The 15,357-nt window shown below is 39.5% G+C and overlaps 1 protein-coding gene and 1 long non-coding RNA gene across 5 annotated transcripts; both read right to left on the bottom strand.

Annotated features, from left to right (window-relative positions):
• Positions 1 to 875: 875 nt before the first annotated feature.
• Positions 876 to 3,641, bottom strand: LOC126820629 (uncharacterized). Its single transcript, XR_007680027.2, has 3 exons — positions 3,562 to 3,641; positions 2,179 to 2,259; positions 876 to 1,152 (listed from the first exon to the last, which is right to left on the bottom strand). It is a non-coding gene; the product is annotated as an uncharacterized LOC126820629 (long non-coding RNA).
• A 4,082-nt stretch (positions 3,642 to 7,723) lies between these two features.
• LOC126820610 (coiled-coil domain-containing protein 97) lies at positions 7,724 to 14,767 on the bottom strand. 4 transcript variants are annotated; one of them, XM_050548687.2, is made up of 5 exons: positions 14,573 to 14,767; positions 13,092 to 13,893; positions 12,401 to 12,440; positions 10,046 to 10,205; positions 7,724 to 8,810 (listed from the first exon to the last, which is right to left on the bottom strand). In XM_050548687.2, exons 2-5 carry the CDS (start codon positions 13,887 to 13,889, stop codon positions 8,729 to 8,731), a joined length of 1,080 nt encoding a protein of 359 aa, XP_050404644.1. In that variant the 5' UTR covers positions 13,890 to 13,893; positions 14,573 to 14,767; the 3' UTR covers positions 7,724 to 8,728. The 4 variants fall into 4 exon arrangements, with proteins under 4 accessions (XP_050404644.1, XP_050404643.1, XP_050404645.1 ...); XM_050548686.2 differs by having other exon boundaries at positions 14,592 to 14,767; XM_050548688.2 differs by having other exon boundaries at positions 14,729 to 14,749.
• Between the last annotated feature and the right edge of the window lie 590 nt (positions 14,768 to 15,357).

Below are 15,357 nucleotides of genomic sequence, written 5' to 3'. Positions count from 1 at the left end.
CTTCCATTGTCCTCGCTACCACGCTTACGGCTAGCCCCCGGATCCATTCACTTAATTTGAATTGTTCGTTTGTTTGTGATTTCTGCGTGTTGAGTCTTGTCCGTATATTTGTTTTTGTGTAAATTATGTGTGATGCAGTCCCCCCTGCACTTACTATATTCCATTGTCCTCGCTACCATCTTACATTACGCCCGCTACCACCTTCCATTATCCTCGCTACCACCTCCCATCATCCCCACTACCAACCTCCATTGTCCTCGCTACCACCTCCCATCATCCCCACTACCATCTTCTATTATCCTCGCTACCACCTCCCACCATCGCCACTATCACTCTCCATTGTCCTCGCTACCACCTTCCATCATCCCAACTTCCACCTTTCATTACCCCCGCACCCATCACCATCTACGCTACCGCCTTCCACCATCTCCTCTACCGACCTCACATCATCCTCACTACCACCTTCCATTACCCACGCTACCACCTTCCATCATCCCCACTATACCCCCTTACATTACCCCTGCTACCATCAGCATCTACTTTACCGCCTTCCGTTATCTACTCTACCGATCTCACATCACCTTCCATTACCCCTGCTACCACCTTCCACCATCCCCAATATACACCCTTCCATTAACCCCGCTACCACCACCATCTCCGATACCGCCTTCCGTCATCTCCTCTACCGACCTCACATCATCTTCGCTACCACCTTCCATTACCCACGATACCACCTTCCATCATCCCCACTATAGCCCCTTCCATTAACCTCGCTACCACCACCACCATCTACCACTACCATCATCCCCGTTACCACCTTCCACAATCCCCACTACCACCTACCATGTGCTGATACGTAATAACACTAATAAAACCAGAGTGGTTGGGTACTTTTATTTTCTGATATTTCCCCAAATACAATAAATGTTAAACAATGTTTATCTCCATTTTATTTTCCGAAAAACCTGCCCTCCTCCATCTCTTCATACTCTTCCCGTGATTTATGTTTGAAGTAACGGTTCCTATGGTAGCCATGATGGTAACGATGGGTACGATGATATCTAGGTCTGAACAAGAAGCCGCCAGGAGCAGGTGCCCGTTTATCTTTGATGAAACCTTTGGCTAAGTTCTCACTTCTAAATACGTCATTCACTGAAAAAAGCAAGATATATAAAATGTATGTAGCAGACTAGTTACCTATTCATCAGAGGAGAGAGAGAGAGAGAAATGGGGTTTAACATCCACTCGACACAAATTAGGTCATTTCGGGACTGACATATGGTTTAATTTTTTATTTCAATAATTTGCATGCGCGTAGGGGTCTTTAGCAGTGGGAAAAACCAAAGGGCCCTGAGAAAACCCACGAGGTTGCACAAGCGACCCTACTACTTGTCACGTACAAGCGGGGAATCTAAACCTCGCCAGTTGACTCAATGACAGACCTTATGATACAGTGCACACGGGCTAACCGTTCACTCCCCCCACCCCGGCTAGAAAACGTCATAGGTCACGAGATGTAAACAGGGCTATAGCGTTAATTCCATCCTTAACCCTGGACCTACATCTCAGCCACCTTGACTAAAATAGAGAGAGATAGAGAAATGGGGTTTAACGTCCACTCGACACAAACTAGGTCATTTCGGGACTAACATATGGTTTAATTTTATTTCAATAATTCGCTTGCGCGTAGGGTTCTTTAGTAGTGGGAGGAAACCGGAGGACCCGGAGAAAACCTATTCCTTGTCACGTACAACCGGGGATTCGAAACCACGCCAGTTGACTCAATGACAGGCCGTATGATACAACACGCACGTGCTAACCATTCGGCCATCCAACCTCCCAAATAGAATTAGCCGGGCTTTAATACAGACGAGCATATTACGTCATGCAGTGTGCTTCGACGGGAAATCTTGTCTGGACAGCAGCGATTCCGATGCCAATTTATTGTTTTACGTGCACACCAATGTGTACATGGGACCTCAGTTTGTCGTTCCATCCGGACGTCTAGACGTCGTTCCTTGCCAGGCTCTCTGCCCTGCACGATTCCGCACTGGGTCGAAGGCGGGAGTTATACTAGTAAGCCAGCGCCATACTGACTCGACCTCCATGGTACCCTATAACCACCATGCCCCCCACCCACCTCCATAATACGAGAATGCACGTGTAGAGTATACTGACCTTCATTTTCAGTCTTTACAGCTTTCTTTTCTGTTTTTGTGACGTCAGCATCCGACCCTAGCGTCAGATATAAATAAAGTACTGTAATAAAAAGAAACAACAAATGTTAAACTCACCTGAATGAGTCAGAATAAGTCTGAATGAGTCAGACTAGACGTCAGAATAAGTCAGAATAATTCTGAATGAGTCAGAATAATTCTGAATGAGTCAGAATAAGTCTGGGTGAGTCAGAATAAGTCTGATGACAACAGTTATTAACATACTCTGTAATTTTGTTTACTATTTTATTAACAGTTTGAGAAATATCGGGAGCGGGCGAGCTGACTCCAGTATTTATCGTGTTTTGGGAGAGGGGTTATCTCCCGAAGGCACTGAGACGTTTGGAGCTGTGTAGTATATCTGGGCGACCGTGTAATGATTTGGATTAACATTGGTTGAGCAGTAGGATTATGGAGAGATGAAATGAAATGGAGTTTAACCTCCTACTGTTCACCTCCGAACTGGGCTAATGAAGTCGGGCATATACCATAAAATGTGCTATGAGGGGAATTTTGCCCGGACAGCGGCACTATAATGGCCTACTCTTATATCGAATTCCAACTGTCAAGGGACCTTTAACGTGCACGCCAATGTGTACATGGGGCCTCGGTTTTTCGTCCCATCCGAACGACTAGACACATGTCATTGTCAGGCCCTCCCCCCTTGACCATGAGTCGGGTGGCCTCCTATCCCACCGTCATTATCCCGGTCGGTGTAAGAAAAAGTAGGACTTCACCCCATTTTCATTATATACTTCTAATACATACATAATATAATTCGAGTTTCTTTTTTGAAAAAAACATATAAAAGTATTTCTAAAACATGCATTATGCAAGAGCTAAATTTGCATATTGCAGGTCTTTCTTTAGGACTGAAATGTTATGTGATTTAATTAGACATTAATTAACTTACAAAGACTATAATCAACTCTCGATGCCATCGTTAGCTTGCGATATTTAGTGGATTTGAATACATTTTGCAATGGATGATTTAACGTAAATAGGAATAATCGAGACTTTGTTTATTATCGTACCAACGGTAGTAGTTACGATCGATTCTAGCCTAAAATTGAATCTCTAATATCTACGTTTAAAGTGAAGCAAAATGACGGATTTGTTTTTAGCATGCTCTTATTTCATTATCTATTTGTTTAACTGTTAGGAAACTGGAGGACCCGGAGAAAACCTACAAGGTTGGACAGGCGACCCTACTCCTTGTCACGTACAACCGCGGAATCGAAACCACGAGAGTTGACAGACCTTATAATATAGCCCGCACGCGCTAACCGACATGAGAGAAACAAGACACGAAAAATATTTCTTACATCAAAAATTTAAAACTAACCTGCAAGAAAGAGAATTAACACAGACTTCATCTTGACAGCTTCCACAATAAAACTAGAAATTATTCAATTATGTATCTGGTATTTGGAATATTATATGTCATTTAGAAATATCAGGGGTTAGAGTGTAATTATATTGGGGTCAGGACATAGTGGGTATATGATATATATATATATATATATATAAAGGTCGTTTTAGCATGGTGATTAAATAATAACCTTGATAATATAAATTATATACAGTGACTAATATGAATAACGTAATCTTGTATTAATCATGGTTATAAATATATGGAATAAATTTAATCCTTGAATGGCATTTAGTGATTGAGCACATTGAAAAATACAACACAATTTATATGGAATACAATCACTGGTTTATACACATATACATTGTTTGTACTTGATAACGATAAGAGAATACTTGTTGAAACGTCGTGCTATATGTGTATAAACCAGTGATTGTATTCCATATAAATTGTGTTATGAAATAAATTATAGAAATGATATGAGGTTCCACGTAGTTGCATGGTGATCTAACGCATGCGCTGCAAGTCATAAGGTCTGACACCTATACAAGGTGTGGGTTCGGCCCCACGTTTATACACCACTGTAATGTTATTCCTGAAATGACTATGTTGAGTGGACACACACACACTCTCTCCCTCGCTCTCTCTCTCTCTCTCTCTCAACCTAAAAGGATCGGTACTATCTAGTTTTAAAGTAGCTAGGTCTCTAACTCAATATCATCCAAAGTCTTTGACATTGAAAACACGAATTATTTTCAATTTAAATCAACATTGTTGTTGTGATCTTACCAGGAAAAGATGGGCTTCTTATATCCAATATTTAAGACAAAATAAACATTTTACCATTGGTACACGAATTGTGTATCATAATGTGTTTCAGGTCCATTTGTAACAAGGGACTCGAAGAACGAGGCTAGACATATTCCACAAGTCATGTCAAACGGTGGCGGCATAGAGCATGCTCAATAAATACTATGTAGACTGAAATAACCAGACGCTAGAGATTGTCACTCGATTGAGACTTCTGGCGTATTTCGCCGAACATAACTGATTTGAAATTACAGTAAAAACGGAAACGATTGAATGTAAATCAGTTTATATACATTCACGTTACATTATTATATGCGTTGCGACCCATTTGTGTCACTTTCTATGTCCCAAATATTAGCGATTTACCTCCTTTAAATCTGCATGTACAATTAAAAAATGGTTAGCAGAAGTTAAAGGGCCGGTGGTTCATAGTAAAGTAGCATTCTTTGGTATATTTCGACGGATAGTCGATATACACTAAGTCCCGAAATAGCCATAACTAGAGTTTGAATAATTATTGGACTAAGATGTTTTTTCTTTTTTTTTAAATTTGAATCTGACATGGACACTCCTCTTTATAGAATTTATTGGCTCTCAAATACGTCCTACTCCGTATTTAATTAATATTTATAACAAAATGAAATGCGGTTTAACGTCCTGCTGTTCTGCACTAGCCCGGCTAATCAAGACGGACATACGCCATTCCCGGCTAATCAAGAAATCAAATGAAATGAAATGGGGTTTAACGTCCTACTCTTCTGCACCTAACCTGGGCTAATTGAAGACGGGCATACGCCATACAGTGTGCTATGAGGGATGTTTTGCCCGGGCAGCGGCGCTACGGCCTACTCTTATATCGAATTCCAACTGCCAAGGGATCTTTTACGTGCACGCCAATGTGTACACGGGACCTCGGTTTTTCGTCCCATCCGAACGACTAGGCAACTGTCCTTGTCAGGCCCTCCGTTCTGCATCACTGACAAGGGAAAACCACGCCGGAAAATCGAGATGAACTTTCTCGGCCAATGCAGGGATCGAACACCCGACCTCCAAGCTAGCGAGCCAGCGCCTTACCCACTTAGCCACGTGACCCCCCCCCCCCCAAGCTAATGAAGACGGACATACGCCATACAGTCTGCTATGAGCGAAATCTTGTTCGGACTACAGAATGTTGATATTTTTAAATTCCATCTGGATTCTCTTTAAAGATAATTACTGTCTGAGTCTTGGTAAATTTTAAACGGATTTCTTCGATTATGAACAAACTACTTAACGTTGGTTATTATAAACTTACCTGTGTGTTTGTAATCAACTCCCGTTCGATAAAATCCATTGCACAACTAATTATCACAACGATGAAAACAAGTTCTCTCTTGAAAAATTGAAATATCACAAACTTTTCCCAAAGAAAAATACCAATATGGAAGATGGTTACGTCGCTCTGCGGAAGATATCATTTCGTATTAGGGGTCACAGCATAGGAAATTCAAGTACAATTACGACAAGAATCCATGACCACTCGGACCAAAGACCACTCGGTTCAAGACCAGTCGGACCAACTGATAGACCACTCAGCCCAAACAAATAGACCACTCGGACCATACAAAAAGACTATTCGGACCCAACAGAAAGACGACTCGGACCGTCAAAAGTCTGGACATACCGAGTCTCATTGCAAGGGTAAATAAGAAAAATTAGATTGATATTTTTTTTTGGCACCATTATTAATTAATTTTAAAACTAATCGTTGATTTATTTTCCGTACACAAAATTGAACTAAACAACTCTAAATATAAGAATTCCGTATAAGAATTATTTGCTTCTTTGTATTGTGATTTAATAATAAATAAATAGCATATTGTCTAGCCTTATAATATAATTTAATTGGTCCGACTGGTCTTGTTTTGGTCCGAGTAGTCTTTGGTCCGAGTGGTCTAGATACCTACGACAATTGGCATTGAGTTTGAGCGTTCGCACACATAACTACCCGCATTCCTGTATTTAGTTACCGTCTTTTACATTCTAGTAAAATCTCTGCAAATTTTATAGCTTTACTTTTTGAAATATTTTGTTCTAATTATTTGATTAGCGACTCGGATGGGATAATTTACTTTTGAACACGCATGCCGCACAAACACAACTATACATTCGTTTTATCACACTTCGGTCAAAACTGTCGAATCGAGAATTAATGTTCCGCTTCTTACGGGGTCATACGGGCTTAGTAGCATTATATACCCACCCAGGCACCCAATAGGCACGCTGAGGGCTGCCGCAACATGCTTAAAGATGTTACTGAAGCGGTTATTATTCGATCGAAAGAATGCGTATAAAATTCAAAATACACTCTGAGAATTCGGAGGTAAGCTTCACGATCCTTGTTAAATTATTTATAACATAAAGAAGATAGGATATTTATAGTTTATACATGACTTTATTTTTACGAGTATCCGTGCAATCAGTGATATTTTAATTGTGAAGAAAATTTGATAGACTGGCGATCAATGGTTTCCATATAAATCTCCTATGTAATTGCCTTCAATTGATATTTTTCGTCGCCCAAACCCATATACGATCAAAATGATCGCGCTGTCAAACTATCTTTCAATGTTAACCAACCCCCGCAACAGGTATATTGGATTCGACCAATACGTCACGAAGACATTGTTGACATCGACTCTGTCGAAATTACAAGTAAATTTTCAAATTTTTCAAGAGAGAACTTGTTCTCATCGTTGTGATAATTAGTTGTACAATGGATTTTATCGAACGGGAGTTCATTACAAACACACAGGTAAGTTTATAATAACCAAAGTTAAGTAGTTTGTTCATAATCGAAGAAATCCGTTTAAAATTTACGATGGTTCACACAGTAGTTAAGAACTAAATCTGCCTATTGCAAGTTTTTCTTTAGGTTTCAGATGTTATAGAAATTATTATTAGACCTTTATTTACATGACAAGCTCAAAATCAACTCTCTAGAGCTTCGGATGGTGGCTTGGATACAGCTTAGATTTAAACAGTCGTCCATATTAAATCAATAAATGGCTGACCAAGCAAACGTTTACAGTTATTCAATGACGTCACCACCGATGAAAGGACTGCCAATCGAGGGTACTGTAACCATTGAGAATGTTACTTGATAATCGAGAATATGTGGGTGGAGTTATCGTTGTCAATCAAACGATCGGCAATTCTAGGAGACGGAGACAGTTTATGCTCTAGTCCAAACATCCAACAGTGACAACTCCGTGCAGAATAAAGTAATTTGACTAAAATTTTCACTATTTTCTTTTTATCATCTGTTTTTGAATTATTATAGCAATAATGGCCAACTCTTTATTAAAAACTTAACAAATGTATCATTAACGAACATGCCAACCGGTATAGTTCTTAGACTCACCGACCTGCTAATTCATATTCATATTCAAAATTCCAACTGGATTCCTTTCTGTACATGCCACGGTATACAAGGGGGTCTCGGTTGTTTGTCCCATATGAACGGCTAGATGGGGTTTCTTGTTAGACTTTCCGACCTACACAACTGAAAGTTCCCCGGATATTTTCAGGGTGCTTCCACTTGTTAGTGATGCAGGAACAGTATATAGTTGAAAGAATTGATCGCCTCCTCCCCCCTCCCCTGCCATATCTCTCTCTCCCACACTCTCCCTATATATATACAATGTATATATACTCTTCAAAAAAAGTAGGGGATATTGAAATGCAAATACCTATGCAGGTTGCGATATGATAAATAGTCACGGACACTTGACATGCTTTGAGAGTATGTTCACAGATTAAGAACTTATCGCCCCAACAGAACCACTGCGCGTCATGTGCGACATGCAATAGCGCCATTCACGTGGGCGGGTGGTAGGGGGGGGGGGGGTCATTGTCAAATTTGACACTTCAAGGAAGGGTTGATGAAAACTGCCGCTTGCTGGTTTATCCTATCCATGTTGGCTTTCCTATCGGTTCTTGCATAAGATTTACTGTTCAGCATATCTTTGCTTTAGTGTGTTACGTTTAATTTGATCGGGAGACGTGTTCGTCAACATCAACCGACAACACTGCAAGAATTGACCGCGGCACTGCAAGAGGTGTGGGTCAGATTGCCCCAAATCGTGATCGGACGGTTGATTAGGGGCATGCCACAACGAATTGCTGAATGTCTGAGGATTGGTGGAGAAATTACTCATTATTAAGACAAAAATCAAAAACGTCCATTTTCACTTTTGACAGTGTATCTCTTTGTAGTGAAATGGGGTCGTCAGATAAACCGCCCATATGAACTGTTTATGTTAATGTGTAGGCAATTTTTAATAAAATTTTAATCTTCATCAAAATATTTTTCCTGTTCATCTTGTTCAATGGTTGCAAGGGAATCATACTCGTTGTTTTTATCAACTTCACTGAAAATGAAAAAATAAATAAAACATAAACATCGACTTCAGTGGATACTTTGGGTGGAATGAGTTCAAATCGGCAGCCATGCTTCAAACGTTTATTTCGATGAATGTAGGTCCTGACACCCTCCTCCCCCTGGACACACGCCTGGTAATAATAGAATGCTATGTTACAGTCTGAAAGGGAACGACGGCGGGAAAAAAAAAGTCAAAACATAACAAGGGAAGTAACTCACATACGTAAACCACATGGCTAAAAAGTGACTTTTATCAAAAACAATTTCTAGTTCAATCTATTATTGCCATTTAAAGTTTGCATTGAATTCTATTGATTTCACATTGTCATCTTTTGATGCCCTGGACAAATAATAGGAAATCTGGGGTTTGAACCTGGTGTTGATGGAGAAAGTACCAGTTTGATTGCCCCTTGTCAGTGTCTAGTAGCTAGGATGGTATGAAAAACCAAGGTCCCCTGTACACGCAATGAAATGAAATGGGGTTTAACGTTCTACTGTTCTGCTCCTAACCTGGGCTATTGAAGACGGGCATACGCCATACAGTGTGCTATGAGGGAAATTTTGCCCGGGCAGCGGCGCTACTGCCTACTCTTATATCGAATTCCAACTGCCAAGGGATCTTTTACGTGCATGCCAATGTGTACACAGGACCCCGGTTTTACGTCCCATCCGAACGCCTAGACAGCTGTCCTTGTCAGGCCCTCCATCCTGCATCACTGACAAGGGGAAACCACGCCGGAAAATCTGAATGAACTTTCTCGGCCAATGCAGGGATCGAACCCCCGACCTCCACTGTATACGCAAAAAAAAAAAAAAAGCCTTGACAGTTGGATTATGAAATAAGAGTATCGCTTGGCTGCAGTTCCAGTGTACGTTCAAGATTTACGTCATAGCACACTGTTCTGTTCCGAACTGGGCTAATGAAGATGGGCATACGCCATGCAGTGTGGTGTGAGGGAAATTTTGCATGGAGAGCGGAGCTACGGCCTACTCTTATATCGAATTCCAACTATCAAGGGATCTTTTACGTGCACGCCAATGTGTGCACGGGACCTCAGTTTTTCGTCCCCACACTGCTCAACATATGCCCTTCTTAATCACCCGGGTTGGTGCAGAAAAGAAGGATGTTAACCTTATTTTATTTTGTGTCTTTAGCAATTAACACGTCTAGATATAGTCTACTCATCAATAACACATGTACGAATTGAATAAATTATTTTTTACCTGTAATCAAAAAAATTTGTATCTTCACCAGACAGGAATTTTTCTTGCATGATTTCAAGAAATTCTGTTTTCAGTTGTTGTTTTTCTTGTTCAGGTATTTTAGGCTTTTCATCCTCATCACTCTCTAGTTCTGATTCATCATCATCTTCATCAGGTTTATCTAGAATTATTAAATAAAATCATTAGAAACAAGTCTAGAGGCTGTTGTCCCATGTCTGGTCACCTTTGCAGTGGTGTTGTCATTTGGTGCACTGAGGGGTGATAGCCGGGTCAGGGGTGGGGTAAGATTATTAGAATATATGAGGGGGGGGGGAGAAGATTTATTACAGCAATGGTAAGTAATGGTTGCTTTGGTTGCAAATTGGCAGTTAACGCCTCATTCACCAAAATATGTTAAGACTGCAGTCTTTTCAATGGAGGAAGGGGGGGGGGATGGGTGTTGACCGAATGGTTAGCATGTGCACGTTGGATTATCAGGACTGTCATTGAGTCAAGATGGTTTCGATTCTCCACTTGTACGTGACAAAGAGTAGGGTCATCTCTCCAACTTTGTGGGTTTTCTCTGGGTCCTCCGGTTTCCTCCCACTGCTAAAGACTCCTACGCGAAAGCGAATTATTGAAATAAGATTGAATCATATGTAAGTCCAGAAAAGACCGGGTTTGTCTCATTAAACCCATCTCTCTCGCTCTCTCTATAACATGTTTTACGATTCTATTACTAAGCCAAGGAAATGATTTCATCTTTAAACATACATTATGCAAGAGCTAAATCTGCCTATTGCAGGTCTTTCTTTAGACCTGAAATGTTATCTAAATTATTAATTAGACATAAATTAACTTATCCAGATTATAATCAACTCTTGATGTCATCACTAGTCTGCGATATTTTGCGGATTGGAATACATTGTTTGAAAAAAAAATAAACGTAAAAATGGATAATCGAGACATTGTTTTTTATCGTAATGACTTTAGTAATGATGATCGAGGCTAGGCCTAAAATTCAATCGCTAATATCTCAGAATGGGTCAATTTGACATAAATTTCCAGCGTATTCTATTTATGTTATGTATTTTTTAAACTATTATAGCGAGAACTGTCAACTCTTCATCTAATCTCCCATAATGCCCCTTTATGGTAGTTGAGAGTAAGATTTCATAATGAAGAGACTTATCGACTGAATTATAATACCGGCTCACAATGTCCAGACTAATCAACTGAAGTGCGTTGTTCAATTTCTGATGATGGTTTATGCATTTTACATAAAATGAGGTCTACAGATTTTTGGAGGAGGGGGGAGGGAAATCGAAACCAACTAGTCATTTTGGCTAACATATGTACAATTTTATTTCAATAAATCACTTACGCATAGGGTCAATAGCAGGCCTGAGAGCAAGGCCGGAGTCGGAGATTGGAGACAAAGTTATTTCAACCGGAGACACATGATCCGGCACAGGTAACTAGAGCGACCGAGATTTTTTGTATGAATTAGGTCGCTTCATGGGTCTGTATAACGATTTTCTGTCCAAATATGCATATAATGACATCACAAATGAGATTAATGCATTAATAGAAATGAATTAACGCGTTAATCTCATTTGTGCGTTAACCAGTTAATAAGTTAACTGCTCCCAGCTGTTTCACGAAATTTTAACTAATATAAAAATCTAAATTTTAGTAATTTGATTGGATAATATTAGATTGATTTTAGTGCTTAGCCAATTAAAATTAAAGTACATGTATCTACTAAAATTTTGATTCTATCTTTAGTTAAAATTTCTTGAAACAGGGCCCTGGTCTTTAGCAATGAGAGGACACGGGAGGTCTCGCAGAAGACCTACAAAGGTTGGACAGGCGACTCTACCATTTGTTACGCATAAGCTGGGGATTGAAATCACACAACTTGACGACTCAGTGACATACCTTATGATCTAAAGCACATGCAATGGACCACTCATTGACCCACCCCTGCCCCTCTCAAACCAAATTTTAAAAATATCCTTCAATTTAGTCATGGTGGCTCAGTGGGTAGGATGTTGGATCGCTAACCTGGAGGTCCTGTATTCGATCCCTGCATTGGTTGGGAAAGTTCATCAGGATTTTCCAGCGTGGTTCCTCCTTGTCAATGGTGCAGGACCGAGGGGCGTGCCAGGGACAACATATAGTTGTTCAAATGGGACAAAAAAGTGAAGTCTTGTGTACACATGGGCTGTGCACATTAAAGATACTTTGGCAGTTGGAATTCGATATAAGAGTAGGCTGTAGACGTAGTGCTGCTGTCCGGGCACAATTTCCTTCACACACACTTTATGGCATATGACCGTCTTCATCAGTCCAGTTCTTTTTTTTTATACTGACCTTCATCTATCTTGTCATCATATTCTTCTTGATCAATTTCCTAAAATACACACAAAGAAATTAAACAATATCGGGTATATTATATCCATTGTTAGACTCCCATCATTCTCTGACATGCAACCCCCAACATGATTAAACATATCTAGATTACCCCAACATTATCAAAATTATCTCTCACCCACCAAACAATATCAAAACTATATCTCACCCACCAAACATTAATATGTGAGCTCACTATATGGTACCGTGCATAACACTAGGTCATTTCAGGACTAACATATGGTTCAATTTTATTTCAATAATTCGTTTGAACAAAGGGGTCTTTAGCAGTGGGAGGAAACCGGAGGAACTGGAGAAAACCCACGAGGCTGGACAGGCGACCTTACTCCTTGTCACGTACGACTGGGGAATCAAAACTATGCCAGTTGATTCAATTTTCGAATTGTGAATGAAATGAAATGGGGTTTAACATCCTACTGTTCTGCTCTGACAGGGCTAATGAAGATGGACATACACCATAGAGTGTGCTACATGTATGAGGGAAATTTTGCCTGGACTGCCAAGGGATCTTTTATGTGCACACCAATGTATACACAGGTCCTCGGTTTTTTTTTGTTTCATCCGAATGACTAGACAGCTGTGCTTGCATCAGTAAAAGAATTCATTACAAATAATTATAAAGTAGTCTAACCTGTGATTCTTTCTGCTGATGATAAAGTTTATTTTCTTCCAGTTGATCAATATGTTTAAGTAAAATGGTGGAGAATTTTAAATCTGTTTTATCGACGCGGCTCTGTATTTCATCACTGGTCAAATATTGACCCACCATCTCTTCATATAATAATGGATCACGATATTTCATTTCATCTTCACTAAAATAATCACCTTCACTAACCAGTTTCTGCATCGCCGAATATCGACGATTTTTAACAATTTTAGCACTGGTAATTTTATTAAGATTCTGCTTAATGTGTGTAACATAAAAGTCAATTTCATAATTCCCACAGAATTTTTCAAAATAATTTAAATCTTCTAAATTCAAATAGTCATGAAATCGTTCTAGGAATTTTGACGGATTTTTCGACAATATTTCATGCGCTATTTTGTATTTTTCTACTAAAGTTAAGTCTGGATCGCCACGTTGCTGACTTTTAAAATGTGCGTCTGTCTGTGACAAGTTTGTCAACATTTGACTGATTTGAAGAGATTCTGTATCCGTAACATTGGCTGAGGCCTCATTAGATGCTACCATGCCATCAAAATCAGAGCCTAATTCCCTGTCTTTTGAAACACTGATATTGGATAATTGGACACACGACTCTTCCATTGCACGTTCATTGATTTCATCGCACGACTGTAAATTCAAGTCCATTGGCATTACCATAACCTCATCACAAGATGTATTTTGTGAAATTATGTCATTATTGTTAGTATTTTGTGAAATGTTTTGCACAGCGTCTTGCAAGCCTTCATTAGTTCCAGACTCCATTATTCTGCAAAAAATGTCGAAAAATTTAATAAAAATAATCCAGATTTCAGGCAACAACGTGACCGGTAAGCTGATACCAATAACATGAACCATTGAACCTTGGTCTTTTAGCAATGACAATTTTTGTCATTAAATCATACAAGTGATCATTATTCTAAACTAATGTTTAGTATGTATAGAAAGTGTTTAGCAAGCCATGCAATGCATCGATTGTAGGGGAGATTATATATAGAGAGAGAAATGGGGTTTAACATCGGCTGAACACTAAATAGGTCTTTTTGGGACTAACATTTGGTTCAATTTTCTTTCAATAATTGACTTGCGTGTAGGGGTCTTTAGCACTAGAGGTCTTTAGCAGTGGGAGGAAACCGGAGGCCCCGGAAAAAACCCACGAGGTTGGACATGCAACCCTACTCCTTTTCACATAGTACATACGGGGAATCGAAAAACCACAACAGTTGACTCAATGACTGACCTTATGTCATGATGCAACGTACATGCGCTAACCATTCGACAACCCCTCCCGAGATTATATCATGATAATGTTACAGTAAAGACTAAAAGAGTAAGACATTCGATTTAATGAATGAATGAATGAAAGCCAGAATTGGTCGCTTCAACGTAACCCTTCAGATTCAGATTCAGAAGATTATTATTAGGTCAAGTACTGAAGTAGAAAATACCTGTAAGTATGACGTTTACCCGAGAGAGACTGTTTCGATAAATTTGTATTTTGTATGATATAGTCTAATGTTATAACAGACAGTAAATGTTAGTTCCAGGCCAATAATATACTACAAAAAGTCGGTAATTTATGACTATTTAGTCAATTTGTTTACGAAATTCATTTCGAATGGGCGCAGACATCTTGGTTTGCTCACGTGATATATAAAGGGAAGTTACTCCATAAGAAAAATATAGGAATGCACCCACAGTTAAGAAATTATCTGACAATCAGCTTGTAGTGAGTGTTATTTCCGATGCATCAGCTCTTCCTTGGCACTCCACCCCTATAATTTGCTTTTATTGGGCAAGATTAAACTAGTTTTATTATCAAATCTTTTCGGAGAAATTCTGTAACTAAAAGGTTGAACAAATTAATCTGCAGGAACATTATAATAAATTCTATTGTGTTCAGTAACTTGAAAAAATTGCGAGTGCCAACATGCAGCTTATATACCAACTATTACGAAGATAAATGACTATATAAAATATTAGTCAATTTTATTCAATTCTTCTTCCAAAGTTTGTAAACACACGTGGAGTGCTCGTATTTAAGGCCTGTTTGAAAGATCGGTATCCGAAACTGCATTTTGAACCACGGCGGAGAGTTGCGGTGTCTCAGTGAATAAGGCAATGGCTCGCTAAACAAATGGTTCCGGCGCGATGGGTGCAGGACGTAGGGCCTGGTAAGGGTCAGAGTCTTGTCTACCGGATTGGACGAAAAAAAACAAAACAGGTATCGTGT

The sequence above is a fragment of the Patella vulgata genome, chromosome 5, assembly GCF_932274485.2.
Source record: "Patella vulgata chromosome 5, xgPatVulg1.2, whole genome shotgun sequence".
In the NCBI taxonomy this organism is placed as follows: domain Eukaryota; kingdom Metazoa; phylum Mollusca; class Gastropoda; family Patellidae; genus Patella; species Patella vulgata.
The sequence above is the reverse complement of the archived record's forward strand: the minus strand, read 5'-3'. Positions and strand labels throughout refer to the sequence as shown.

Excerpts from the sequence above, each read along its gene's own strand:
- LOC126820610 (XM_050548685.2), bottom strand. The coding sequence starts at position 14,399 with ATGGTTAGCGCATGTACGTTGCATCATGACATAAG. Across the intron at positions 13,894-14,364 it reads ACGTTGCATCATGACATAAG|AATAATGGAGTCTGGAACTA; the intron begins GTCAGTCATTGA and ends CATTTTTTGCAG. Across the intron at positions 12,441-13,091 it reads ATCAGCAGAAAGAATCACAG|GAAATTGATCAAGAAGAATA; the intron begins GTTAGACTACTT and ends TGTGTATTTTAG.